This window comes from Strix aluco, chromosome Z, assembly GCF_031877795.1.
Source record: "Strix aluco isolate bStrAlu1 chromosome Z, bStrAlu1.hap1, whole genome shotgun sequence".
NCBI classification, from domain to species: domain Eukaryota; kingdom Metazoa; phylum Chordata; class Aves; order Strigiformes; family Strigidae; genus Strix; species Strix aluco.
This window is the reverse complement of record NC_133971.1, coordinates 63,981,285-64,008,340: the sequence shown is the minus strand read 5'-3', so window position 1 is coordinate 64,008,340 and position 27,056 is coordinate 63,981,285. Positions and strand designations below refer to the sequence as shown.

The 27,056-nt window shown below is 39.3% G+C and overlaps 1 protein-coding gene across 1 annotated transcript; it reads right to left on the bottom strand.

Annotated features, from left to right (window-relative positions):
• Positions 1-24,032: 24,032 nt before the first annotated feature.
• On the bottom strand, positions 24,033-26,745 carry CTXN3 (cortexin 3). The gene is given in 2 exon segments (XM_074813110.1): positions 24,033-25,085; positions 26,645-26,745. A coding segment is annotated over 1 exon segment (282 nt). The 5' UTR covers positions 25,039-25,085; positions 26,645-26,745; the 3' UTR covers positions 24,033-24,756.
• Between the last annotated feature and the right edge of the window lie 311 nt (positions 26,746-27,056).

Genomic DNA, 27,056 nt, shown 5'->3' with positions numbered 1-27,056 from the left:
CCATCAATGCAACATAGTAGAATACAGTTCTTGTGGCTTCTTTGGTGAGATTAGTCCTTTTTTCACAGCACACCAGCAGCTACAGATGTCAGAGCTTTCAATATTCATTATGCCTGCTTTCCTTTGGCACCTTTTAAGCTGTGCAATGTTGTTCCAAGCTTGTCTGTGGGTTTTGACCACAATGGTGTGTGTTTACTGTCATATCAAATGGTCTTTAGATATAGTATAGCTTTACTTCCACAATATGGGAGGGAAGTGGAATTTTGCTGTAAGAATGTCCTCTTACAACATTTTAGTGGTCTGCCACTCAGCTGATTACCATGCTGGCTATGTGTGCTCCAAAATAGGTACCAAATGCCTAAAGCAACTTCCACTATTCACAGTCCTTTTATCAATCTCCATTAACAAAATATTATCTGAACAGCACATTGATATGACCTTTCACTTATCAGGGAGATGGAATGAAAGTCACCTGACAACAACAACTAATAATGATAGCAGCTCTGACACAAGGTGGTTATCTGTGATATGTTGGCACCATCTGTGGGTCACACAAGACAAGTAGGTAAACTCTAAGTCCAACATTGTAACTATAAATGGCATTTGGAGCCTGGAAACATCATTCAAGCTTTTTTAGCATCTCTGAAGTCTCCATAAACCCTATTATATTACAGTTTATAGACACATTTGTTTCAAACATTGCACTGTTTAATCACTAGTGTAAATGCTGCTACAAATGTACAGCAATACTGTAAGATCTGAATTATTTTGCTTGCTCTGACTAAGTACAGAATATTTCACAGACAGCTGAGGATGAAAACTTTCAGATTCTGCTTACATGCTTAAGTTACACTCTACAACATAAGTCAAGATACATGCAAAATTTATCTTAACAAGCCAAATCTAAAATGATACAGGAAAATCCAAAAAGCATTTGAAGAGTGTAAATATGGCAGAAGTAAGTAAATCATCTCATGATCTTCTCTGGAGTCTGTACTTTTAAGTATTCCAAAAGCAGAAAAAGAAGTCAAAAGGATTGGGACCCAATGCTAGTGGAGGGCATCATGAGTAACAGTCTGTCCAGTTCCTCTAGGAGGAGGTGACACCCTGAGGGGTAAGCACAGTTGACCTGCCAGTGAATCTATTCTGAACCTCTGCAGTTTAAGACCAGAATATTAAAGAATTCATTATGTCTCAGACTCTTCTATCTCAAGAAAGATAGGTGTACTCATTGAATTTTTGTCTATCAACATGTGTTGCTCAGAGCTGTAAACCCTTAAGATTTTTCTGATAAAGGAATTAAATTTCTCTAATTAATTAATCCATCTATTGACTTGCTCTTAGTTTGCACTGTTAGAGATGAGATAAGGATCAGACTGAAGAACTTTCTAACTCATTTTTGTTGCTACTTATGATAATAGCAAAGTGAAACTGAGTGCCCAAATCTGCTTTCAAAGGAAGCAAAGCAATTAGTTGCTATAGCACCAGATTGGAAATTTCTCCTTGGCACATGTTCTGAAATAGTTAGATTTCCATTATGAGCACTGGTAACAAGAGTCATCATGGACTAATTGTGGATTAGTTGTGAGCTACTGTCTCTTTTTTCCTCAGAGAGGAAAAGCTCTAGGAAATAGTCTAGGATTTCAATAGTGCTGCTAATCACAAGTCCCTAGCCTATCTATAAACATAGTACAATATGATGCTGTAGTCAGTCATGTGTCCAGCTGGAATTCTGATCTTCATCAGCTTTATTGTTTAAGTATCAATGGGATATGTAAAAATCTTTGTTGAAGCCACAACATGTAAACTCAAAAGCGTGATCACACTAATTCAGTGAGGCATGAACTCTGAGCCAGAGTACGTTGGGAGTTCTGCAGATTTCTCTCTTTTGCAGGAGAACCAGAACTGCATAGTCCTTCAAATGTGCCAACCATAGGACCTTTCCAAGTCCTTATGTCAGCTATAAATAACTGAAAAAGGAGAGGGAGGGGGAAGAAACTCAGTTTGAGTTCTTTCTGGCAATCAGAATGCAAACAGAACCTCAATATACTCCTAAGTAGAGGAAGGTCTTAGAAACTGTTGAACTCTACCCACAACATCTGTAAGGCTGACCCAAAGCCTCGATTTTCTTGCTTCTCTTCCCCTATAATTCAGAGGGAGAGTGCTCTTTTTTCCAAAGAACCTAGAAAAGAAAGGACAGTTGCTAGCATTTCTGTCATGAGTGGAACTCACTATTTTCTAAGATACACCTTCCCAGCACTGTTGCCTATATTCTCACTGAGGAATCTGGAGGCTCCAACTGAAAATGTATGGGCTGTAGTTCATAATTTACTGAGATCAGTTAGGCCAAAAGTGACTCCAAACTCAGGTTCAAAATTCTCTTAGCAGCCAACAGCCAACTTTGAGCTAAAACCTGTAAAGCCATCTGTAGCTTTGCTGTTACACACAGAAGACTGGCTTCAATAGATGTGTCTTTCAGACAGCAGAACTAAATGGGCCTTGCTTTCCTCTCCTTTTCACTTGCACCACAATTCCAACTCATAGCTCTTCTATTGTCCATTAGCATTTTCTGTTTCTTTTTTCTCCACCCAGTTCCCTTCCACAGGTGCAAAAGGCAGTAAGTGAGTGTTAATCTACATGATCTACATCTGTGTCTGATCTACATGCCTGTGATTAGTCTTCTTGTCTTGCTGGTTGGCCACATAGAAAAGAACTCAAGTCAATGTGATGTTAAATAGGATACCTCAGTTAGGTCCTTCTCTCTCTTCTACCTTCTGTTTCTGTGGAAACTTATGTGCAAGATTGGTGTTCCATTTTTAATTTCACTGAAAATTTAAAACTGGTTTTAAAAATCAAGAGAGACAGATAACATAATCGCAGAAGCTTAGTTTCTTAGCCCAGGTTTCTACAATAGTCAGATGTGTTCCACCAAAACTTAACCACTCTCCAAATGGCAAGGAGTAAGTCTGGTTGTGAAACATTGATTAAGCAATGCATTAGCTCAACAGACAACCTTTTTTTCTGTGTCTCTGTCTAAAGAGACATTTCTGGTGAGTGTGTGTGCTGGCATGGTATTTTTCCATGTCTTCATAGCAAATTCTAAGAATACAACATTGTCTTGTTTCCCACCCTTTCCCCACCCCTTTTTGCTTGGCTTTTCAGAGGTTTTGTTTGCATTTTAAGGAATTAATGTTTCATTGACTTATACATTGTTAAAATCTATTATATTGTTCTCCCTAGTTAACAGTTTCTCCCTCCAGCTCTCAGTCAATCAGACAGAAGTTCATTTTTAAAGCAGAGGTTTATATAACAGAAGATGCATGAAACCTGGGTATTTTATATCATTTATCTGAACAGTTAGTGTCTGGATCAGCAATTCCTTCAGTCAGGTTGGATTCCTGATCTGCCTAAAATACAGGGATCCCAAAGTTCCTCACATGCAGGCTTCTCTTTACTGCAGTGGAAACAAATCTACCATCTTAGCTGAAAAGGATTAGCATTTTTATCCAGATTATAGGTAAAGAAGTACAGCTGTTTAATTGCCTGCTTTGATAGCTGATTTTCCTAAATTACTAGAAAGAAACCATAGCAATAAAATTACTGAAGTCTAGTGGTACAAAAGAAGAAACTTGTTATTTTACTTACCAAGGACAAAAGCAACACTTATCTCCTTCCCCTTTTTCTAACTGTGTCATCGTGTTACACATTTTCCAAAATCAGCCTTTCAATAGCAAAACCACAACCACTTACAGCAACAAAACTGGGACTGATCCTGCAACAGCAAGTTCACAATTCTTTGCAATGGACAGGCATTTATCATATGCTTTCACAGCATTCATATTAGTGTCTTTTCAACCTTATAAAACAATTTTGGCAGAGTAATTTTACCAGTGGGTGAAATTTTACTTATGGACAAAGTTCAAGTTAAAGGCACCAAGTGACTGATATCAGGTACGTAGATTTAGTACAGCAGTCTTCATTGCTGAATAACACTACTATAACTATTGTTCAGATACAGCTCTAGAGATTCACTGCTCTTCCATTTCACTAACAAGCATATTTACAAAAACTATAAACACACCTTTGCAAAGCACCAACATATTATAGACCTACAGATGGGCAGTCAGTGAACCACCCTCCATAACAGTTAAAAAAATCACCTAACAATTTTGCTAATTGCAATAGGTGAAGATCCCAGGAGGAATAGTTTTACAGTCAAGCATGGCTGCTTTTAGAAAGTAAAAAAATTGAAGGCTTAGAAAATTATATGTCCTGTTAAACTAGCTCATATATACAGAAACCCTCTAATTTAAAATTGGCACTTACTGTTTGGAACAGAGCAGGGATTTAAAAGTGTTTGTCTGTTCATACCCCACCCTTGGAAATAATTATTCAAACTCTCTAGAAAAGCATCCTAATGTGATTTATGATCAGTTCCTTACTGATAAGGTGCTTTGGCTCTTTGTTTTAGTTTTGTGCTTTGAAATAGAGGAAGGTCAATAGTTACTTAACACACATATAGCCTCACTTACATACACCAGTTTTGTCCATCTATATGGCAAAATAAGTAAACTAGGAACTCTAAGATGGAGAGTTAACCATAGTAAGATTGAAACAATTTTGTTTGTAGACAGCTGTACTGCTTTCAAGCTGGGAAAAAAAAATCTATTATTAAGCATGTGCATTTACATATGTGCCAAGAATTCTGCTTGTTCTTGATGGCTGTGGACAGAAGGGTCATTTTCCCCTTCAGCTTTACCTGTTTAAGATTCACTTAACTTGAACTGCAGGCAAAGGATGGTCTTGTAAGTTTTATGTAGAGATTTGATGATAGAACTTATACCCAGCAAAAAGGCCCATATATAGCATATTCCTTTGACATGCAGAATTCATCAAATAGAAAGTTCACTTCTAAAAATGGTTAGACAACTGCTACTAATGGTCTATTAAATAAAATTAAGTATGTGGAGGGAAAGATACATTTTGTATAGAAGTACTATTTGTGCTCATTTTCCCTATTGTAGCTTCTGCCATCTGTATCAATATTCTTTTCGTAAAGCTCTCTTTAGGTGTCTTTCAACACTGTCCAGTAGAACATGTATGTGATATCCCTATTTTATTTTTTTTAACATCCTTGTGGAAAAAAAATATACCCTGTTAAATTCTTTCTCCTCCAATTCTCAATCTGAGGAAGATAGAAAAAGGAAGGATTGTTTATGTAGATAAAGACTCAGTGTTAAAAGAGTAGAAAACTTCCACAAATGTTATAAACACAAAGAGGAAGTCTTACAGTAATTATAATAAAAGATAAAAGGCAGCTGAAGAAAGTTGTCTGAAGATGAGCTACAAGGCAGTGCTTGAATGGAAGGAGTCAGAATAGAGAAGCTATTTAAAGAGAAGAATAAAATGAGAGAAGTTGTAATACACTGGCTAAGAGAAATATTCTACATTTAAACTGGAGCAGAGAAGAGTGTTGAACAAGATCAAGTAAAAAGCCTCAGCAGACACTTCTGAGAAAAAACTCATAGTGAAAGCATCATAAATGATCTATAACACAATTACTTGTTAGTAAGCATGGCCAGAATAGCCTTGTGCTGAAAAAAGCTTGAAAGCTGCAAGCCAAGAGAAAGGAAAAATGTTAATTAAAACCAATTTTTAAAAGCTAGATATCTCGTCACTTATGAAGAAAATTATGAAAATAAGCAAAAATTGAGACTGCAGACAGGTGAAAGAAGAAAATAACATGGGGTATTACCTATGCACATCACATTTCTACCTCTAAAACAACTGGGATTTGCATTTCTCTCTACTTTAAGGATAATTTTCACTGAATAATCTGGTTAGCAAATGTTCACAACTCAATGGGGTGTCAGCCACTCTTTTCCCCTACATAAGTTCTTTCCTGTGAGATTTATTACTCTGCCCGCTGTGTCATACTTATGTGCTCCAACAAAGATCTCTTTAAATCATCACCTACAGAAACTGTCTAGCTTTTTGGTAATTTGAGACCAGCTATTGCGAAAAACGGAGCATCCTTGTATAATGGAGAATACTCCTCACATAGAGGAAACAAGGATTCATTGCAGACAAGGCATAAGAACAATAGACTCACTGTTGAAGAAAGGCATAAATAATTGAGAAGTCTGCAAAAGGACTAAGTTTTCAGAGAAACTGGCTTTTGGCCACTTGTAAATTAAGTGTGAAGCACACAAAAGTAGGAGGAAAATAAACCTGAAATGATTAGGCAAAGGAACAGCCAAATACTAGTCCCAGTCAAGCAGTCAGCATATCAGCCCTAGCTGTAGGCAGAGCACAGCAGACATTTTGTATGAGTTTGTAACAGCAGGCTACAGTCTTGTTTGGCTGCATGACCTCATTGTGTGTGTGTATATATAGATATATTCATGTAAAAACACATACACACACATACATACACATGCATGTGCACACAGGTGTATACATAAAATCAGGCACAGTCCAACATCTGTACATAAGTATAGGACACTCTTTGTGGTCTCCAGCTAGGTGAACCCTAAAATGTTCTACCTAGAGGAACATATCCCACAGCATCTCCACATTCAGTTTGGTATGTACCTTCATGCATTCAATGTTCATTGTTCCTTAACCTCATGCAAACCCTGCCATACCTCAAGGTCCTACAGCCTTTTTCTTCCAACAGCTGCACCTTGACCAGTCTCTAACACAAGACACCATTTGCCGGGACTTGCATCACCCTTAAGCTGCAGCAAATTTGGGACTGTCATTTCTCTGAAAGAGGTATGGAGTCTATACCTCTTTTCCTGATGTTATGAAAAAACAAAAAAATTCAAACAAGTTCAGACCAGTTCTGCATTTCTCAGGGAGATTCCCCCTTACAATCAGTAAGTATCCTAAAATAAGTTTTTTCTCATCAGCTGCCTACTTTGAGTGGGCAATCCCATGTCCATAAGCACTTTTCTTTTCCCTTGTTATGCCTCCCCACGTGGCAGGGAGGAGGAAGGGAAAAAAAATTAATGGAGTGGTTAGTGCCATCTCTGGGGTGACATATCTATCCTGGCTGTGGGCCACTCAACCTGATAGAGTAAGACATTCAACCTGCTTTATCAATGCAAACCCATGGGGCAGAGACCTCACAGGCTCCTGGAGGACTCGCGGATCCTGACAACTGACCTGTACCACAAACAGGAGTCTTTCTCACTCCATGTAGTTACAGTCCACCATCTGCCTTGTTGCAATGCTCACAACCCTGAACAGATATACAGAAAAGTACTTGAAGAGGCTATTTTTAAACATGACAGTAGCTCAGAACACCAGAGATTTCAGTTTATATTCAGATATCAGCCCATGCCACCTGTTCTTCCCTCTGCCCTACCGGGGCTAAAGCTGCTCTGCTAAGAATCAGGAACATCTGCAGTCACCTCAGCCAAAAAACAACAAGGTTGTGAGTCAGAGACTTTAGTCAGCCAGCACCTCTTTGCTGCAGTGGAGGTGAGCCCCATTATTCTCATTCCCTCTAGTTTACACAGCACCTTCTTACTCCCTTTTCTCAGGTTTCGTTACAAACCCTCACCATTGCATATCAGCACTCGGAGCCTACTAGGGAACCCTTCTCAAGGTCAACCAGTCAGCTGTTCCCTCACATCCACACATCTCTTTCCCCCCCCTCCTTTCAGTTGACATAACAGTGTATCTTACCCCAAAGCATGAGCATGTCATTTAACACTTTTCTGACTAGCTGCTGCCAAGATGTGCTATTTCAGGTGGAAGGTTAACCAGGGATGAAAATGCCGCTACTGATGTGATAGTAAAATTCTTGGGTATCATTTATGGAGAACTCCAAGTCGGACCTTTTCCTTAAGACAAGCCTTTAATAATAAAGAGATCTTTTATTAAACTGCTTAACAGATATCAGAATACAAACACTCCTGTGCATATCCCCCCATCACATTCTTAACCATCACCTACTACAAGGATGTGCCAGAAGGTGCTACCATAGAGGCAACATTCACAACACTCATTTTAGATAACTTTATATGGTTTGAGAAACACCTAGCAGCTTGATTTGCATTTTAAAAGTCAGTATACAGTTTAAAGAGTGCTTGGTTTGCTTAAACTTTTGTGTTACAAAAAATCAGCAAACAACAGCTCCTCCTCTGAAAGGATATATTCAAAGAAATAGGAAGCAATCTTTGTTCTTTCTAAAATGGCCAGTTTTACATAAAACAGTACATGATCTCTGTTGCTTTAGCACCATGCAGTTTTTGGCAAACAAATCATAAATAGCCGGTATCACTACAGATGCTGAGCTTCTATTTTACAAGAGAGAGTGGAGCTGAAAATGGTGGTCAGGCACTGACAGACCTCTATTAATGAAAAGTAAATGGTTTGCAATGATGGAGGTCATGTGATGGAGGTCACATGAGATCATGTGACCACATGTGGTTACTTTGTGTTCAGGTATACTTTCCTTTACTCCACTTTCTCTCTTTTTTGTGTGTGTGCATGTCAGGTTTTGTCCTGTTGCATGCTTCTGTAAGTATGTATAAAATTGACTGTTTCCCTTTTCTTTCAGTCTGGCTGCATTTCCCTGTCTTTCTGTTGTATTTTTTCTGACCCTAATAACCTGGTGGTTTTGGATTCTGTCTATCACTTTTCAAGACATTGTAGTCATTACTTGTTAGAGACAGCCCACTCACCCTGATGAAATGTTAAAGATTAAAAGAAAAGGAGCATTTCATAGGACTTGAGAGGAGATAATAGGCTCAAAGATAGTAGAGCCTTGCAAAGAAGAAGGTAAAAGAACAGATGGAAACTTGAATTGAGGAACAAGGAAACCTCCCTTGGTCATGTGCTTAGAGATACCATAAAGACTGCACAAGTTGTGTCCTTTAGATGAATTTAGCTCACTATCATGTGAAAACCACACCTCTTGATGAGAAAAAGCCCTCTACTCAGATAAGACCCCCATCCCTTGAGACTGCTCAAGATAATAAAAAGACACTGTAACTTTAAATAGAGACAAGGTATGTTGCTAACTAATGAGGAACAAAGTGATAAGAAACTAACCAATGGTCATTAACATTAAATGTGTATTCATGTAGTTTGAAGTCTATAAATATGTCACTTGTCTGTGAGTGGTGTCCTAGCCTTGTGGAATTACCACCTAGCAACCATCTCTGTGCTGATATGTAAATGTCTAATTTTTTTTTTTGTGTGTGTTTAATTCATCATTAGTGACTTGCGGAAAACAGACTCTACAACTCAAAGAGAGTTACAAAGCAGGTATGTTTACTCCAGCACTGGCGTGCAAGAGGATTTTTCCACAAAGCTTGCACACCCACGGCACGTTTTACCAAAAACTTATAGAGTGTGGATATACATATTCATTGGATTGCATAACACAAACATACATATGCATGAGTAAGGCTGGGTTAGTTCAAAAGGCTGGTGTCAGCAGTTTATGTTATCCTTGCGCCTGCGCATTGCCTCCTGGTGGTCGTCTTCGGGGGTCTTTGGGAGGAAGGCTCGTAGTCTTCTTCACCTTGTACTTTTCCTTGGAGCATTCACAGATTCTCTTGGCCAATTTCTTGAATAACAAGAGTGTTTTCAGCCGGTTTACTCATTCTATCTTATCTAAGAGAACCAATGGAACTTCTACCATCCGTATATGGCTATCTTTACTCATTACCAAGACCCAACTACTTAGAGCACATCTGTTTCCCAAGGACAAAAACATGATATTTTGCTGAACACTGCAGTTCTTGGTAGATTTTCACAGTAAACTGCTTTGTTTTGATGAACACAGTAGTCCTTGGTAAAATTCCACAGAACAGTTTGGGCAAGCAGGATTCTTAGCAATATTCAAAAATACTATAAGTAATACTATAAGTTGCTATAAGTAAGTAAATAAGTTGCTAAGCAGTTTGCTATAAGTAAATAAGTCTCAAAACAAGTAATCATTTCTCTGTATCACTGCAACCTTTAACTGAATGATAAATTGAGCCAATTGTAGTGTTTTTATTGAAATCACTGTACTGCTGAACGTAACCATTTGGGTTTGAATATGGAATCTTCTGCTCAGGAAAGATTGAACTTTAGTTAGTCTCATAAATGTCAATGACTGGCAAAGAAATTTTGCTTAAAAGAGAGCATTAAATGTCTCATACTTACAGTTCAGATGTACCATCACCAGTTTTACATTTTGTAAGGAGTGGCTGAAAAACAAGATGCGATGAGAAATCTCCCAATAATAGCACATGTGCAATGCATCCATCCTGGACAACATACCCACCTGTGGCAACACAGATGCCTGCTGCCTTATCCCTTAGGCCAAGGTTCCCCTTCAAGGATTTTGTCTTATCTTATCCTCAATTAAGCTTAAAAAGCCCAGAATGAGCTCAGGTTACGGGAAGTGAATGTTCAGAGAAATTGCTAAAATAAATGCAGAGAAGCTATTTTCTGTGGCAGAGTGCTGTGCTTTCTTCAGAGGTCATCAGCAGGAGCTACTTGCCTGCTCTGTCCTCCTGGCTGCTCTCTCTCTCCTGTCATTTGAATAATTCTATCCTGTTCCTGAAGGTCTTTCCTCCCACTCTTCAGGCCATGTTTTCAGGCTTGTCCTTTTGCTAGCATTGGGCACACTGAGGAGTACTAGTCTAACAGCAACTGTGAGCCTCCTGGGCCTGATCCAGGCTTGACATGTTTGATTCACCTCTTCACTGTGGCATTTCCTTGGCATGGGAGGATTAAGTGGGTGTACAGGCTCTAGCTACTTTCCTCATAGCCTCAAGAGGAAGGTGTGTGTCTGGCAGTGAGGAACAGCTGACTCAGTATTGCGTGCGCTGTTCCAGCTACTTCTGACAGACAGAATTGTTCCCTGGGGCTATGGAGAGCTGTAGAGAAACTGAGGCAGTCTAGCTGCACTTCTGTGCACCAAAGGAGACACCAGTTGGTCCCACTATTAGAAAGATGCAGGGAAAGTCTTAAATCACTGATATTTTCCATCTCAGGTCCAGTCCAAAGTGTGGCAAACACAAAACAGAGGGCTAGGAGAGTGCTTAACCAGGTACTGTTGCAGAAAAGCAAACTGATTCTAGCACAGGTCCAATTATATGTCTTAAAATATTTCTAGTTCCAAAGGATAGAGTTGCTAAAAAAGCTCATACTTGCGGACTTTATTGCATATTTAGCAAGAACAGGGAAGCAGCTCTCAAAGAAAGAAGAAAGGGAGTCAGTTGTGAAATAACAGGGTCATGAAACAGCCTTGACATTTACACCAAGTGAGGTGAGCAGCTCTTCAGAAGTCAACGGGGAGATCTCAGAGTATACTTGCAGCTTCCTCACATTTGTTATGAATGTGTCGTTAGTTTTTCAAAGTCTGTCTCAATCCCAAATGTAGTCCTACAATCAGAAGAATTTGTAAACATCACCTGATTTTGAAATCCAGTACTGTGCAGATTGAAAGTTAGGCAACTTACCAGTTTTATAGGCTTGTGCTTATATTTTCCAGTTCTTGCATAATATTCTAAAGATAGATGTTAATTACACAGAAAACCACTGTCTTTGTCCATTTCATTTTCAATTTTACATTACCTAATTATAATGGGTATATCTAGCACACCCAAGTATCCATGTTGCAGAGTGAAACATTATCATTATAATGTGGAGGGGAAACACATAATAATTGACAACATCATGTGAAGTAGTTAAGTGGATCAGATACACTGGAGCTTTGTTATCTTTACATCTTGTTTTCCAAGTGATCTCCAATGTCAAAAGATCTGTATTATCTGTAACTTTTTAAAAGTAAGAAAAAGCAAATTACTGAGTATACAGAATAACTCAAAGTAGCTGCCTGAAAACTGTTAATAATGGGGTTAGCAAAAGTTTAATACTCACAGGAAAATTATAGTAAGGACTTTAAGGACTGCAGTATGTCTGCAAATTACTTGTAATACTCAAATTTAATAATATTTTTAGTGGGGGAAAAAGCACTTCAGTAACCATGATTTTACTTTTGGTTTTAAGACCTCAGACACAGAAATCTGATCAATGTTCATACAAGTACTCACAAAATATGGTGGATATTCCCTTGCTTATAGTCTGCAGGTACCTACCTTTGGAATATTATTAAAGGTTATTGATACAGTGTGAAAAAAGGTCCTTTTTTTCTATCACCTATCTAGGCACCCTTCTCTCCCAAATTGCCTTTGACCAATTTAGCTTTAGTTTTATGACAAGTCTTCTATAAAGTCTTCTACAAACTGTAGCGGCAAATAAACCAAACTAATGCAGTGCCTGCTTTATGGCAAATGAGTAGAGTTTCTCCTGCTGTCAGGTAAGTCCATCAGCACAAACCCCAGGGCTAGCTGAATACCATCCTTCACATTCAAACTGTGACTAGCACACCTGAGCCACCTGAATTGGCTCATTATGGCTTATACTATAGAATACTTTTGATCTGCCCCATACACTTTCCAGACAGAATTATTACAGTAGAAATTGTTTAGCTTGAAATTAATTGTATACTGCACTTCAGCACAGCTAACCAGATACGATAAACAAGGGTGTTATTTCAGAATAGTGTTAAGAAAAACAAGCTCTACACTGAACTGAATTGCTCATGGTATGTTAGATAAGAACAGGAGCAATATCCACAAATGATGAGCCTTTTTCTGCATGATTTTTACTGGCAAACTGAAAAAATATGAATAGCTTGAAATGGATTCCACTGAATGTGGAATAATCCTATTAAATTAAAATAAAATAGAAATAGCTGATTTTTAAAATTATACTTTATCTTCAGATTCTGTCAAACTTAGCATTGCAATGAAGCATCAAGGCAGCTCTATGTTCCTGCGGTCTTAGGTCAGCTGAGAGCAAAATGGTTCACTTTTTCCAAGTTAGAGTATTGCATCCAACGTTTATAAGTCTCTGTGATCTGTCATATTGTACTGTTCCCTGCCCCTTCACACTTCTGTAATGTCCATTGTGTGTAGGGCATGAGTCAGTATTTGTCTCTTTCTCGCTCATACATGCACATATCAAAAGACGTTTTCACTTGTATCCTAGAATACTTTTCTTCCAGATTCATGATGCTTCTAGTATGTTCTGCTTTAAGTTGGCAGTTTGTGCTACGTTGATATCACACTCTGGCAGATCCATGTGCAAGTTCATTTACCTGCTCTACTTATATAGAGCTGGTAAAAACAAGCAATCAAATAATTGATTCTTTACAGTTATCAAGGTGCAAAAGAGATTGTTTGATCTGGTATTGAAAGTTGAAGAAAGGATTTTATCTTAACAGTAATGCTTAACTGTTTCCAATTTATACAAAACCTTAGTTTTAATTATCAAGTTCTGAACTGTTGTTGTAGGCCAGAAGTTTATACTGCCCTCAATTCTATTGTCAGGCACAGAAGAATATTTGTGGAGTCCAATTTTGTTTTATTCTACACAATTCAAAGGAGCAGATGTGTAAGCAAACAGAACAGTATCAGTGCTCCCACCTCTACAGTAACCCTGACAGAAAACACACTGACAGCCCTACCATGAAAAAGCTCTTCAACAATATAAACATTTTGTCACTACAAAGAGCAACCCTTGACCACAGGCAATCCTATGTGAAAGAAACATGGTAATCTCTCAGACTCCCTCTTAGTCTTTGTACATTACATGACCTTTCAGGTCTGTAGTCCCCAGTATATCCAGATCTGCTCTTGAATCTACAGCAAGCAGAGGACAGCTGGCAGAAGATGTGTTTTGTTTGCTAACTATCTTGTGGTAAGTCCCTTATGTGCTCCCACCTCCACACATGCTTTCCTGGATGGGAGTTCAACCTCTAAAAATATAATTTATATTCAGTGCAATACAGCCTGAAGCTGAGGACACTCAGCCTTAGCCACACAGAAATGATGTTATGGGAACTTTCTTTACCCATAGTATAACCTGTCAGTGAAAATCAGAGGTAATCCTGGAATAAACAAAGTCAAAATACAGATCTTACACACTTGTCTTGATTTTGGAACTTGAAATCAATAAAAGTTGCCCAGTGGTCTAGATCAATAATAGCAACTAACAAAATAAACTTAATAAAATTACATCAGCAGTCCACAGCTCATGAGCAGACCACCCGCTCTTAGCAGCGTCTGTTTCACAGTGGTTTTGCTTGGTTATTGTTCTTCCTGTGTCATGATTTTTCAGAGATTAAATTTTCTTTTCAACAGAGGGCTTTCAGATTTCAAAATTCCTTTCCCAAAGGAATAATGGATTTTCACAAATAAAGAGGAAGAAGGTGAGTTCTAACTGAGACATCTCCCATGAACACTATGCTCGAATTCAGGAAGGATTGTGAATTATGCACCTCTTTCTCTTCCCCTCCTATTCCAAATTTTTGAAATAAATAGCAGAAAATTACAGCTTTTCAATAAAATATTTATGTATCTTCTTGTTTTCTCTGAAAAAAAAAAATGAATACTGGAGATCTGTAGATCAAAAAAGATTAATTCTTTAAAACTGAGGTATGTAGACCTAGACTCACTTAGCACAGATCTTTCTAGCAAATCTGATATTCACACTATAGATGGTAGCTGTAGTTCTTTGTATACAACAGAAATGCACTTTCCCTGGGTGCATATAATCTAAACAGTATAAGCAGAGTGGAAGTGCTGAAAGCTCAAATCCTGTATGTAGAAAAATAAAACCAGAAAATGTGTCCAAACAAACTCTAGTATATCCAGCATTTGAAATATGTGTTTGACATGGTGGGGAAAACAGCTTTATGATTACTTCTAGGTGGATTTGCATTTCAGCAGCAATAATGATTTGTCATTAATCCTTGCTCTCAAAATCTAGCTTCTGAAATGTAAAGGTACGTAGGCAACACTCATAAAACCATTACATGGAAGGCTCTCCTATTCTACTGTGGAAAAGGTCAGTTCTGCCATCAGTTGCTACAAAATCACTCGGCATTTGATAGCTTTAGTGTTGTTTATGACAAAATGGTCTAAGCAAGTTAGGAAGACCATAGAAAGAGGTAATGAGCTATACTAAAGTAATATGGTTAGGTACTCGAGTTATTTGAAAAGATTTACCAAATAGCTTTATGAAGAGGAAGTAAACTGCAGACCAGTCCTCCCTTTTCCAGCTACCAATGGTAAGACAAGTACTATCCTTGCATGCTCAAGTGGCCATTGAAATTGATTACAGAAAAGATTTTTTTCTGTTGTTGTTGTATTTCTTTCTGGGTTTTTTGAATGGGTAAGGGCTGCAATGAAGCTTTGAAAGGGGCTATAAATAAAAAGGAAATAGATTTATTTTCCTGTTGTCATTACTGAATCATCAGATAAGTCCTGCTGTACTTCTCCACAAAGAGAGAATGAGGAAAATTAGATTACCTACAATTTTCTCTCTGGATTTTTAATTTGCAAATTTAGATGAAAATTTAAACAAAAAATGCGCCTACTATTTCATTTTGCCTGTGTGAAACACCCCCCCCCCCCAAAAATAACTTCCATGACATCACACTTCAGGCAGTTGAGCTTCCAGTGTAATACCTATATTGCAAAAGAATGCACTTGGCATTACTGAACAGTGTTGCAGTGAAGAAAACAAGCCAGCAGTGTGCCCTTGCAGTGAAAGCAGTCAACTAAATTTGGCTGTATTAGCAAGGATGCAGCCAGCTGGTCCAGGGCACTGATATTTCTTTATTCTGCACTAGGGACACCACATCTGGTGAACTGTGTCCAGTTTGGGGCTCCCTGGGCATGGCTATAGTGGAGCAAGTCCAGCAGACTCCAAGCTAATCAGAGGGCTTGATGCATGAGGAGAGGCTGAAGGAGCAGAGTTTGTTCAGCTTGGACAAGGGAAAGCTCAAGTGAGACCTTACTTCTGCCTACAGCTAACCCCACTGGAGGGTGCAGAGAAGACAATGGTGCACAATGGAAGGAAAAGAGGTGATGTGTACAAGTTTCAGCATGGGAAATTCCAACAGGTTTTTTTTTTTAACCTGTGGACAATCAAATACTTGAGCAGGTTGCCCAGAGAGGCTGTGGGATCTCCATCTTTGGAGATACTCAAAACCCAGTTGGACACATCCCTGAGCAACCTGATCTAACCAGAACTCCCCTTGTCCTTTTTAGCCATTGTGATTCTGTGTCTCTGTGTGTTTATCAACAGCTTCTGCTAATGCTGCTACTAATGGGCATATAAAAAAAAAAAAATCCTTTCCTCGTCTCTGGTGTTCATGCATCCTTTGTATGTTAGCATAACTCCATACTTCTCAGACACTGTTTTTGTTCTATAAAGATAATGAATGGGTCTTTTCCAGGGTTTGATTTTGGATTTTACATCATGACAGCCATCCAAATATACAACTATCATGGAGAGGAGGCACAGGGATTTGTTACTCTGAGACTTACATTGGCTATGGCGAGTGCTACAGTCCAGAGGGTTGGGGATGCTTGTGAGGTTTATTCCATTTAATTGTAAATTCTGTATTTTGGTTATCAGTATCAAGTGTAAACAAAGAACTTAGCAAGCTCTACTGAACCTATCCAGGATCTGTTCAGTGATGAGCCAAAACATGTTTTTCATTGCTGTGGCTGGGCTACTAGAAATATTTGAACTTGTTACTCCAAAGTTTAGCTATGTTTCCCTACACATACCGCAAGCACAGCAGACATACTATATACATCTATGTAATGCAGATACAAGCTCCACACTGAAGGGTAGAGGAGTGATTTCAAGTAGACATACTGAGATAACAACTATTGTGCTTGTTTACATTAGGATTTTATGCTGTTCACTATCTTAGTAAAATATGCTCTACACATTATGTCATAGCAATGACTGCTTCAGGTAATACTGTCATGTTTAGTTGTACATGATTAACCATGTCTTTCTTTAGCTAAAGGCATTGGATTCTTTTTTGCATTTATACAATCAGAAAATTTGAGTCTTTTGATAAATATGAGTCTGAACAGATCAAGAAGTATTTCAAAGCATGTAAGCTGATTTCAGCCCACTGAAGTCAAGGGAATACTTACATAGCCAAGATGATAATTTTTTTAAAATGTACTAACTGGCAGTTGTGAATAATTATTTTCTAAACACATTGAAGACTTCCTAGTCTTGATATACCATACTATATGGTATTTCTACATTATCTATTTGTTTTAGGCAAGAACTTTCTCCATCTATATCTTAATCTCCAGGATATATTTAGCAAATCGTGATTTTGTTTATTATTTCTGGGTTTGCTGCTGTGTGACCAGCAACACATGGACCAACAAGCACTTACTATCAATCAAATTCCACAAAACTATACAATGTAGTCACCTCAAACCTTTAATTTTAATTATTGTATACACAAGCATTCCCCTACTTTAGTAACACCCATTTTCCATATGAGCTAGAGAGAAGCTCCAGAAGAGTTGAAAACATTGCAACATGTGGTAACTTTACAGTGTGTTACAGTAAATGTTAGTGAGATATGTAAGGCCAACATATTACAGTACTTCAGGGGAAGAAGCTGCATTTTTCTACACAACCCAGTCAGGTTGTCTCCTGAAGTTAACAATAATTAATGAAAGTGATTGGTCCATGTTTACGCTAAGAGCTACAATGACTAAAAATTAATACTCTTGACCAGGTACTCATGAGCTAGGTCATGGTGATATGGCAGACTGAGATAAAAATTACAATTCTTCAACTGTTTTAAAGCTCTGATTGATTGCTGCAATTCTTTCATTGTATATTTTGTTACCTTAGCCACTGCAGCATGTCTTCTTGCTTGATTACACCTGGAAATGACCCTTTCTGAGAGAAGTAAAGCTTAGGCAACAAGCAGACAGAGGCATCTGAGCTTGGAATCCAAAACAGAAGGAAGAACTACCAGAAAAAAAAAAACAAAACAACAACTAAGGCAGTAAAATCTGAAATGACAAGGTAGGAAGAAAAAAAAGTTATCTTATGCCAATCATTTTTAAGAAAGAAAAGCAGCAATGTGTAATGCAGTCTCCTGGCACCAAGAAATCCCAATAGTAAACAGAGGACATATCTCCTTTTATACCACTGGCAGTAATGTTTTATGGCCACTCTGGTTATCAAACTCTTTGCATTCTGCTGTTCGCCATAAAAGACAAAATACAGAAATTATCAGCAACATTTTTTTTTAACAGCTGGTTAAACTTTACACAAGTTTATTACAATATCTATACAAGATATATATTTTGTATCTATCCAAATTGATTAGAAGACACTAGTAAAAACATTCCAATAATCTCAAATAAAGATTCTATAGGAAACAGGACAATTTTCAAGTCTCTGCCAAAAACTGTCAACATGTAAACAAATAAAAAAGCAAAACAATCAAAAAACCCCCATCTCAATCAGTTGTAAAGCCTAACCAAAATTAGAGTGATAGAACAGAAATGGTGTTATCAATGGTAAATTTAATGCCTGCTTTATGATACTGGGCCCTTAATTAGCACTCAAACACCATGAATAAAGAGATGTTCTGTCACATCAGAAAGCCTGTGAAAGCATGTTGTCACCATAGTAATATTATAGCATTTATAGGAACTGTTAAAGCTTAACAACCAATGATGTTGCTCTTAAAAACAAGTTGATTAAAAAATTGACTGCATATTTATTAAACATCAGTGCAGCACTACCAATTCTTTGATACAGCTGTATGTGTTTAGAAATGTGGAGCCCAACACTTAGTTACAGTAAATCTAAAGTAATGCAGCTGAAGTCAATTACATCAAGCCAAAGTCATGGGAATCAGCTCTTAAGAATACGACCCTCCAACTACAAATCCTTCATAAATACACTTCTTTTTCTTTTGCAGGGATACTGTGGCTAATGTCACAAGATTGAACACCTTTAGGTGTGTTCTGATTTATGCTGGAATCTGAAGTGATCACCAGCTTCAACCACAGAATTACAAAGATGAGGGGCTGCATTATGTGTGAGTCTTCCTCCTGTCTCAGATTGGAGGTTATTAAACATACTTTAAGATGCAATACCTAGATGTTCTGACTCCAGCCTTTGTCATTTTTTCCTTATATGGAACAGACAGTCAAAAATCTAGGTTTTTTCAGCTTGGCTTCATTGTGTGTAAAGCAGTTGTCTGCTTAGATGTAATTCTCAGTATTGTTTTTCTGTATTCAAACCTCTAATATCAATTCTAAGAGGCAAGTTAAGATTTTAAACCAATGCAGACAGAAGTAGAGAATCTTACTGAAAATCAAATCCAAAAGATGGAAGTACAGTCTAGTATAGGCACTGGTTGAGTCAGAGGGACAGCAGCACTGCACCAGATCCCCCAGTTCCCTTGGAGATCTTGCACTAGTCTAAATAACAGGATGGATGCAGCTGCTGCACAACTGGTTCTCTCACAGTAAAAAGCAGAGCTCATACAAAGCAAAAGGAAGCATGATAGGACTTACGATGGTTTATAGTTGTGTCAGAAATGAAGGATGCATTTTCTACTACCCTGTTGACTAGTGCATGGTGACTTCTACATGAGACAGAAGCTTACACTTCACAGATTCTGCCTTAGCACTGATAAATCTTCATCTCTGTGTTGAAAAAGACCTTTCACTCCTTGCTGCTCCTTTTAGACCATGAAGATAACAATGGAGATATCTAAGGGCATGGTGGGGATTGATTAGTTAATGTGCCAAGAGGGAAAAAAGAAAAACTTCTATAGTGTTAGCTGCTTTTACAGTGACCCTGACAAAAGAACAGGAGGGATGGCAGCCTCACATACCAATGCTGCAGAAATTACACCAAATCTGTGTATTAAAAAAAGTCCAAAACTTTGCTGCAGAACTCCAGAAGCACTGAAAACAGGATGTGAAATGTGGGAAAACGATAGCTTTATTTTAATGCAAACTACATTAGTATGAAAAGACACTTGCCATGTTTTACAGACTAAGCATATTCCAATAAACCAGGGTGAAAAACAATAAGATTTTGTGTTGGAGAAAATTCAGGTCATGGCCACAGACCCAGTCATGCTGTAGATCAAAGGTGTGCTGGGTTTGTGTGTGTGGCAGGGGTTTTTGGTAGCAGGAGAGGGGGCTACAGCCGTGGCCCCCTGTAAGAAACTTCTCAAAGATCGCCCAGCTCCAAGTCAGACTTGCCTCTGGCCAAGGCCAAGCCAATTAGTGATGGTGACCATGCCTCTGAGATAATGTATTTAAGAAGGGAAACCTGAGAGGAAGAGTTGGAGTTGTGAGGAGGAGTTGCAAGGAGGACACCTATGCAAACACCGAGGTCAGTGAAAGAAAGAAGGAGGAGTGGGGGAGCTGCGCTGGAGCAGAGACTCCCCTGCAGCCCATGGTGAGGCAGGCTGCACCCCTTCCACCCATGGAGGTCACCGGTGGAGCAGATGCCCACCTGCAGCCCATGGAGGACCCCATGCCAGAGCAGGTGAGCCTGAAGGAGGCTGGGACTCTGTGGGAAGAAGCCCCTGCTGTTGTAGTTTGGCACTGGGAGGACTGCAGCACACAGGGGTGACCCATGCCAGAGCAGCTCAGGTAGGGCTGCAGCCCATGGGAAGGACTCATGTCAGAGAAAGTTCATGGAAGACCGCCTCCCATGAGAGGGACCCCATGCTAGAGCAGGGGAAGAATGTGAGGAGTCCTCCCCCTGATGAGGAAGGAGTGGTGGGATTGAACATAATGCCATCACCTGCCTCCTGTGCCACTGACGGGGAGAAGGTAGCGAAATCAGGAGCAAAGCTGAGTCGGGGACGAAGGGAGGGGTTGGGGTGAAGGTGTTTTTAAGATATGGTAATGCTTCTCACTGTCCTATCCTGTCTATTAAGTGTTGTTGTTAGTGTATGAATTAAATTGATGGGTTTTTTCTTCCTTAACGAGCTGTTGTTTGCCCCTGACTGTAATGGGAAATTCATCACTCCCTATCCTTCTTAATTTCCTGAGCCTTTTTTCTTTATTTTCTCCTTCCCATTCCTGAGGGGGGAAGAGGTGAGTGAATAGCTGCATGGTGCTCAGTTTCTTTCTGAGCTCAAACCACAACAAAAGGTTTTCAGCTTCTTGCCTGCAGTTCTTGGGAGTCTGTGGGCTGCTTCTCAGTGGTCATTGACATGGACAAATTTGTTGATCTTTGTACCAAACTGAGTATAAATTCCTACCAAATAGTCTACAGATCAGAACAGAGGTTGCAACTCCTAAGCAAGACATCTTGAAAGCGTCCCATTAGACCATATCTCATATGTGTATCTCTAGTATCTTTGTGTAGAGCTCCAAACCTGCAAAATCCCTATGTACCAATCCCATTAGGCTCACAGGGCCACGTAGCCACACATTGGGTACCTCCAGGCCTTCTTCTGGAGGCACGCATGGTAAAAGCTAACTAAGCAATGCTCTGCAGACTGCTTTCTCAAAATGAAGTATTACGAATTTGCTCAGACTAGATAGCAGGCAGAACAAAAAGTAAAAATATGACAAGTTTGTATTCATATTTCTTCTTGTTTACACAAAATTCTCTTCTTGGAAACTTTAAAGTCCATTCAATTCTATAAACCCCATCTCCGGTGAGGGAGAATCTTCCCCTGCTGCCAGTTGCATCAGTTGGTTGACAGGTTCCTTTTTTCTCCCGGTTAGCACAGCTATACTGCTGGATCCCAGCTTCACCTACCTTTGAAAGAGCTCAGATCCTGCTAGTTGCATGACAATGGCAGACACATTTCACTGCAGGTCCAACACACATGTACATACTCAGAGGGAACCCCTACATGGCTCTTGCAGAGTACACAGAGCTGTGGATTTCTGTGTCATTATCATTCCTGACCCCTGAGCTACTTTAAAGGTAGTTCATGTCTGCACAAGTTGCACCCAAACCTCTGACTGCATTCAAGAAGCAGCATCAGGGCTGTTCTCACACACATGCACCCCAGACATTGCTGAGAACAGACTCCTGTCTCAGCTCCATACTGCTAGACCAGCACTTTCATTTAAGGGTCATGATTGAAATATAAAAGTCTTGAAATCCTCATTGGAGAAAACCAGCTTTACTCCCTGGTTTCTACCAATAAAGAGTTTTATCTTGGTCCTTATTTGGCTTTATCTCACCCCTTTGACTTAAGTCAAGTAGCCCTTTGACTTAAACTTCTTGTAGTCAGATTGAACAAACTAACATAAATGTGGTATTTATTAAAAAGTTACCCATATTTCTTGTTTCTCCACAGTATGTAAAGTATATTTGCTTAAATTATATCAAGAAATACCAGAGTGATACAGAGCTACAGAACTGCCTGAGCACAGCTGCATTAGCACACAGATCCTCCCTTTCCAGTCTCATTAATATTTCAGGTCATACCACAGTGAATACATATTCTTGTGAGGCATAGTGTTGTGTCAGAGGCTACTTTGTGGACTGAAATAGTACTCTTCCTATTCAAAGTCTGATCTGGTTTCTCCCGGCAAAGGAAAAGTGAGCTATCATGAAACTGAATTGCCAGCCTGCCTTCAGAAAACTTCTGTTAGACTTTGAGAGAGCGAAGCAAGAATTTGTTGCCACAGTGGGGAAACCAGTGTGAATTTCCTATCTTTGCTATAGTCAATTTAGGAATATCCACAGATAGGCTGACTTAAAGCAACTGCCCAGCAGTATTAAATTCCTCTTAATAGACTGACTTATCCCAGTGGTTTACAAAAATATCTCCTTGGAATGCTTCCAAACATACCAGAGATGCTGGCTGGCTCAGCCTCCAAAATAGTCCTCAGTTAGCAACTTCCAAACTCCACACAAGAATCAAATTGCCTCACTTGAACACAGTCCCTTGACCAGAGTCATCACCTCCCTCTTTAGATACAATTATGAGAAAAAGTCTTCTTCTGTTAAAAGAAAATAAAATGTATAGAGTCTTCAAAGAAACAGACCCTGACACAGGAGAGAAATCCCAGGCCACAGGGAGAAATGTTGTTACTGCTGCTTCATAAATATCGACAACACGTTGTTTTTAGGCAGCACTGGTGCAACAACAGGAATGTTTTGTGTATGCCACACTGTTGTTGCATTTGGGAAATGATCTGAAAGTCTGAGTCTGCTTTGATCTAGGTTCCCTGGCACTGACATATGGGTAGCTAAAGCCAGTACCTCATGGCTTCTGGAGAACATAGCTGTGTTTCTGTCCTCTTCTGCCCACTCCATCTTGAAGGTTACCACCCTTGCAACAAGCTGTGCTTGTATTTCAGCATTGACGGATCATGGCCCAGCTTCTTCCTGTGAACTCATCAGGGAGTTGCATTTGGCACTCTGTGACAGCCAGCGTGCAGAGACACCTCTCCTTCCACTGTCTCTGCTACAAATAGCTGCAACCTTTAACTGATGGACAGGACAAGCAGCAAAGGGAAATAAACAGCTCTAAGTGCCACGGCTAGTCAGAGCCTCAGCTCAGATGAGTCAGCATGGCCCCTGCTGTACCAGCTATGGGGCTGGCTTTGTTTCTCCATTTACAGGCTGCAAACCAAAGCACAAAGGAAAACTTCCCAACTGCTTGTCATTATTATAGTACAAGTAAAATAGCTAAATGTAAAGCTTTGTCTGAAAATAGCCAACAAGTGCCTTCCCCTCCCCACTCCACTAAATATTTAAGAAGCCCAGCAGCACTAGGACCTTTTTCAAGACTTTTCTGTGTTTAGGACCGTGGCCTTTTCCCTCCTGTCAGTATGTCAAATGTTGTTACCACTATAGTATTTCAGTGTTGCTAAACAATGCTTGCAAACATCCACTTAGACTTTAAGTAGTTCTACTAAATTTTATGCAATCTTTTAAGTCTTTCTTTCCCTGATCAATCCTGCAGATGATAGATTTTTGTTTACGCTAACTTCTAGGAATAGATTTTCATTGTATAAATACATTCAAAGACATTTATAGGCAAAGAGGGTGGTGATTATTTATTGATTCTTAGCACTAATGTTTCAGTCATCCAATTGGGAAACAAAAACAGTGCAGTGTGACCTACACACCAAATAAACAGACTGAGTGAATGCTGGAAATGCCGAGTTTGAAATACATGCAAGACTGAAATTTGTTTGCATAAGTTGTTGTAAGACCAGTGCAGAAACCTACCTTAATAGAAATCAGTTTGGGCACAAAAACACAAAGATAGGCCAAAATCGTTACATACCTTATTCAGAAAAAGATTGCAGTCAGTGATTTGTTAGTGGTAAGTAGCTTAATCATTGCTTAATGCTAAGAAAGAGCATTTTATTGAATATCTGGGAAAATATGGAGGAATTTTTTTCTCCTGAAGTTTTCTAGCTCTTTCAATCTTATCTTACAGTATGGGAAGATTCCTCACTTGTCTTCAGAGCATGGGAGATACAGTAAGAAGAGTCTTGTGGAGCTTGAAAAGCTAATTTACTACATACAGATCATAAAAACACATTCTTACCTCATTTGTAAGACAAGAGAAGACATGCTCTAGTGTCTCACAGCTGGCTATAAGAGACAACATACACTACATATTGTTCCAATGCGTTTGGAAGAAAATTTCTGCTAATACAACCTTTATCTTTTTCCCAACAAGGAGATTCATTAAGCTATGATCAAAAGTTTAACTTGCTTTGGTATTTAATTAAAATCAGATTCATTGTGTGCATATTTGTATGTTGCAATTCCTACAATATTTGACAAAATGTAAACCACAAACAAAGTTAAGAGACATTCCAGGATTTTTCTTTATCAGAGTGCTAAATAACCCTCCATAATTCTCAGTCTCTAAGCAAGAGCATAGTAAAACTGGCCTTTCTTCAGTCCATCAGCCCCGGTTGAGGCTGGCATACTCTGGTAGGGGTCGAGAAGAATTCAGAAGCAGTGAACAATGAGGATAACCAGGAAAATAAATAATAAAATCACAAAGGCAAATGTTTTTTGTTCTATGGTCATGATGGGATTTGGTGTCATGTTCCCAGATGGCACCAAAGTGGCAGTGAATATCTCTCCATCCATCATACAGGGAAGGTGAAACAAGTAATCCCACAGCTGCCTTCCTTTCAACATCAGTATGCTGAGGTCAGAACAGAAGCCATTTAGATGCACTTTGCTATCTGTAGGGTAAGGGGGAAGCAATGTTAACTGTGAGTAGGTCTTTGGTTTGTTTATTTCAATGCAACTTTCTCCTAATGCAGAAAAAATGAGATGGAAAAGAACTTGACAGCAGGTCTGCTTGTCCCTGCATCATATATAAGAGACCTTTTAGAAGTCCTGTACTGTTTTGTGGCAGTGCAGAATCCAGCCACTGATATTAAATATCATTACACCCTAAACTGGCAGTAATTTCTCCCTACCTACTACATCATTGGGACTGGAGCAGAACATTTGTTTCCTGCAAGGGGAAAAATGAGGGGTTTAATCACACTGCTCCAGTGGGTAGCCCACAGAAATGGTAAATTGCATGCCTTGTTGCAGGACAGATGAGCTGCAGTTGATGCTACTCTAAGTTAGCGGAGAGGGGTTTGAAAACCAAATGTAGTTACGGTTTTATACATCAAAAATGTTTTGAGGTGGGATGGACCACTATCCACTGCAGGCCAATAAAATGCATGTGTCCCCATGATGGAAGGCAGAAACCATTCAGTGCCTGTAACACTGCATGAAGAAAAGGCATAAATAATTTGCATTTGAATGAAAGAAGATTTAGGAAAGCAGCCTGAAGTAAGTCAAGTGGTAATTTAGCTCAAGGTCAAATGTTTCCTATTCTTACTTAAAATCAGAATCAGGTTTACAAACACAGTCAGCAAGAAAATGTTTTTTATGTCACCAGCTCTGCCACATCAAGAGCATCACCAGGATTTAGGACTGAACTTGGCTGTTTCTAGACAGCAGAGCATATGCTGTGCTACCGCCTGCCTGGCACATCTGCTCCCTTGACTGTCTGTCTGGGTGTCTGCCTGCTATTACTTCCTCCTCACCTGCACACAGGACTTTACTTCCAGCAAGAGGGAAGCATTGCTGGATGCCACAGTTTAGGCCTAGTCATCTGCACCTCTGAAATTACCTGTAAAGTGTCCTCAGGAAAAGAGATTTTATGCTATAGATTATATGCAGTAAAATACTAAGACTACATTGCGAAGCTGAATGGAATGTATTTCTGAGCCTTCGGCTTCCAGACAGCCTTCTGTGTGTGCTCATTACACTGAATAATTGCAAGCTTTGGGGGGCAGGCAATTTGTCTCCAGAAAAAGGCACAATACCTGGCATCCTTTGACCTCTTTATACCACTTCTTTTGCAAGCTAAAACTTAAATGAGATCATTAACCATTTTCTTTGTGACAAAATGCTGTTTAACTATCCCCACTTATACAAGCACATGGGTACTTGAAAGGAGAAGTTAATTAGATAAAGATATTAATTGGATGTATCTATACGCATAAGTCATTAGGCTTGGAAGCACCTTGGCACGGCAATGTGAGCTTCCACACTCCTGGCCTCTGGTCATTCACCTGGAGCAACTGGTGTAAGGGAGTTATAAGCCCCACATCTTCCTCCCTGCCCATCACTTCCTGTTGTGTCAGCAGAGCTCTACTGTCATTGGGCACCACAGACTCTTTTCAACTGGAAACATTCCCTATCTAGGAGACTCTACAGAGCGTACGTGGCAACATACCTTAAGCTGTATTTTCTAGCATGAGAACCTCTACACTCCTCGCAAAAGTTCCGCCAGTGTGCTTGAACTCCATCCCACCTTGGTGGTACTGATCAAAGCCTGACAGGGAGGACAGGAGCCTGGAAGAGGGTGCTGAGGAGCTGCAATGAGAGGCATTCCCCATGGCATGAGAGAGATTTCTGCTCAATGATCCACCTCTAATGCAGATCCCAAGAGGCAAGAGATGAAAGCATGAGTGTGGTGCACACTATTGGTATCCCCATTTCAGCACAAAGGTATCTATGCAGCAAAAAGAAATAAAACATACATATCATAACAAGGGAAGTGGTAGAAACCAGATAATAGTAATAATAACAACACAACCTGAATGTGATCCTTTTCAGCTTGTTCCAATCACTAAATGTTAAGCCAG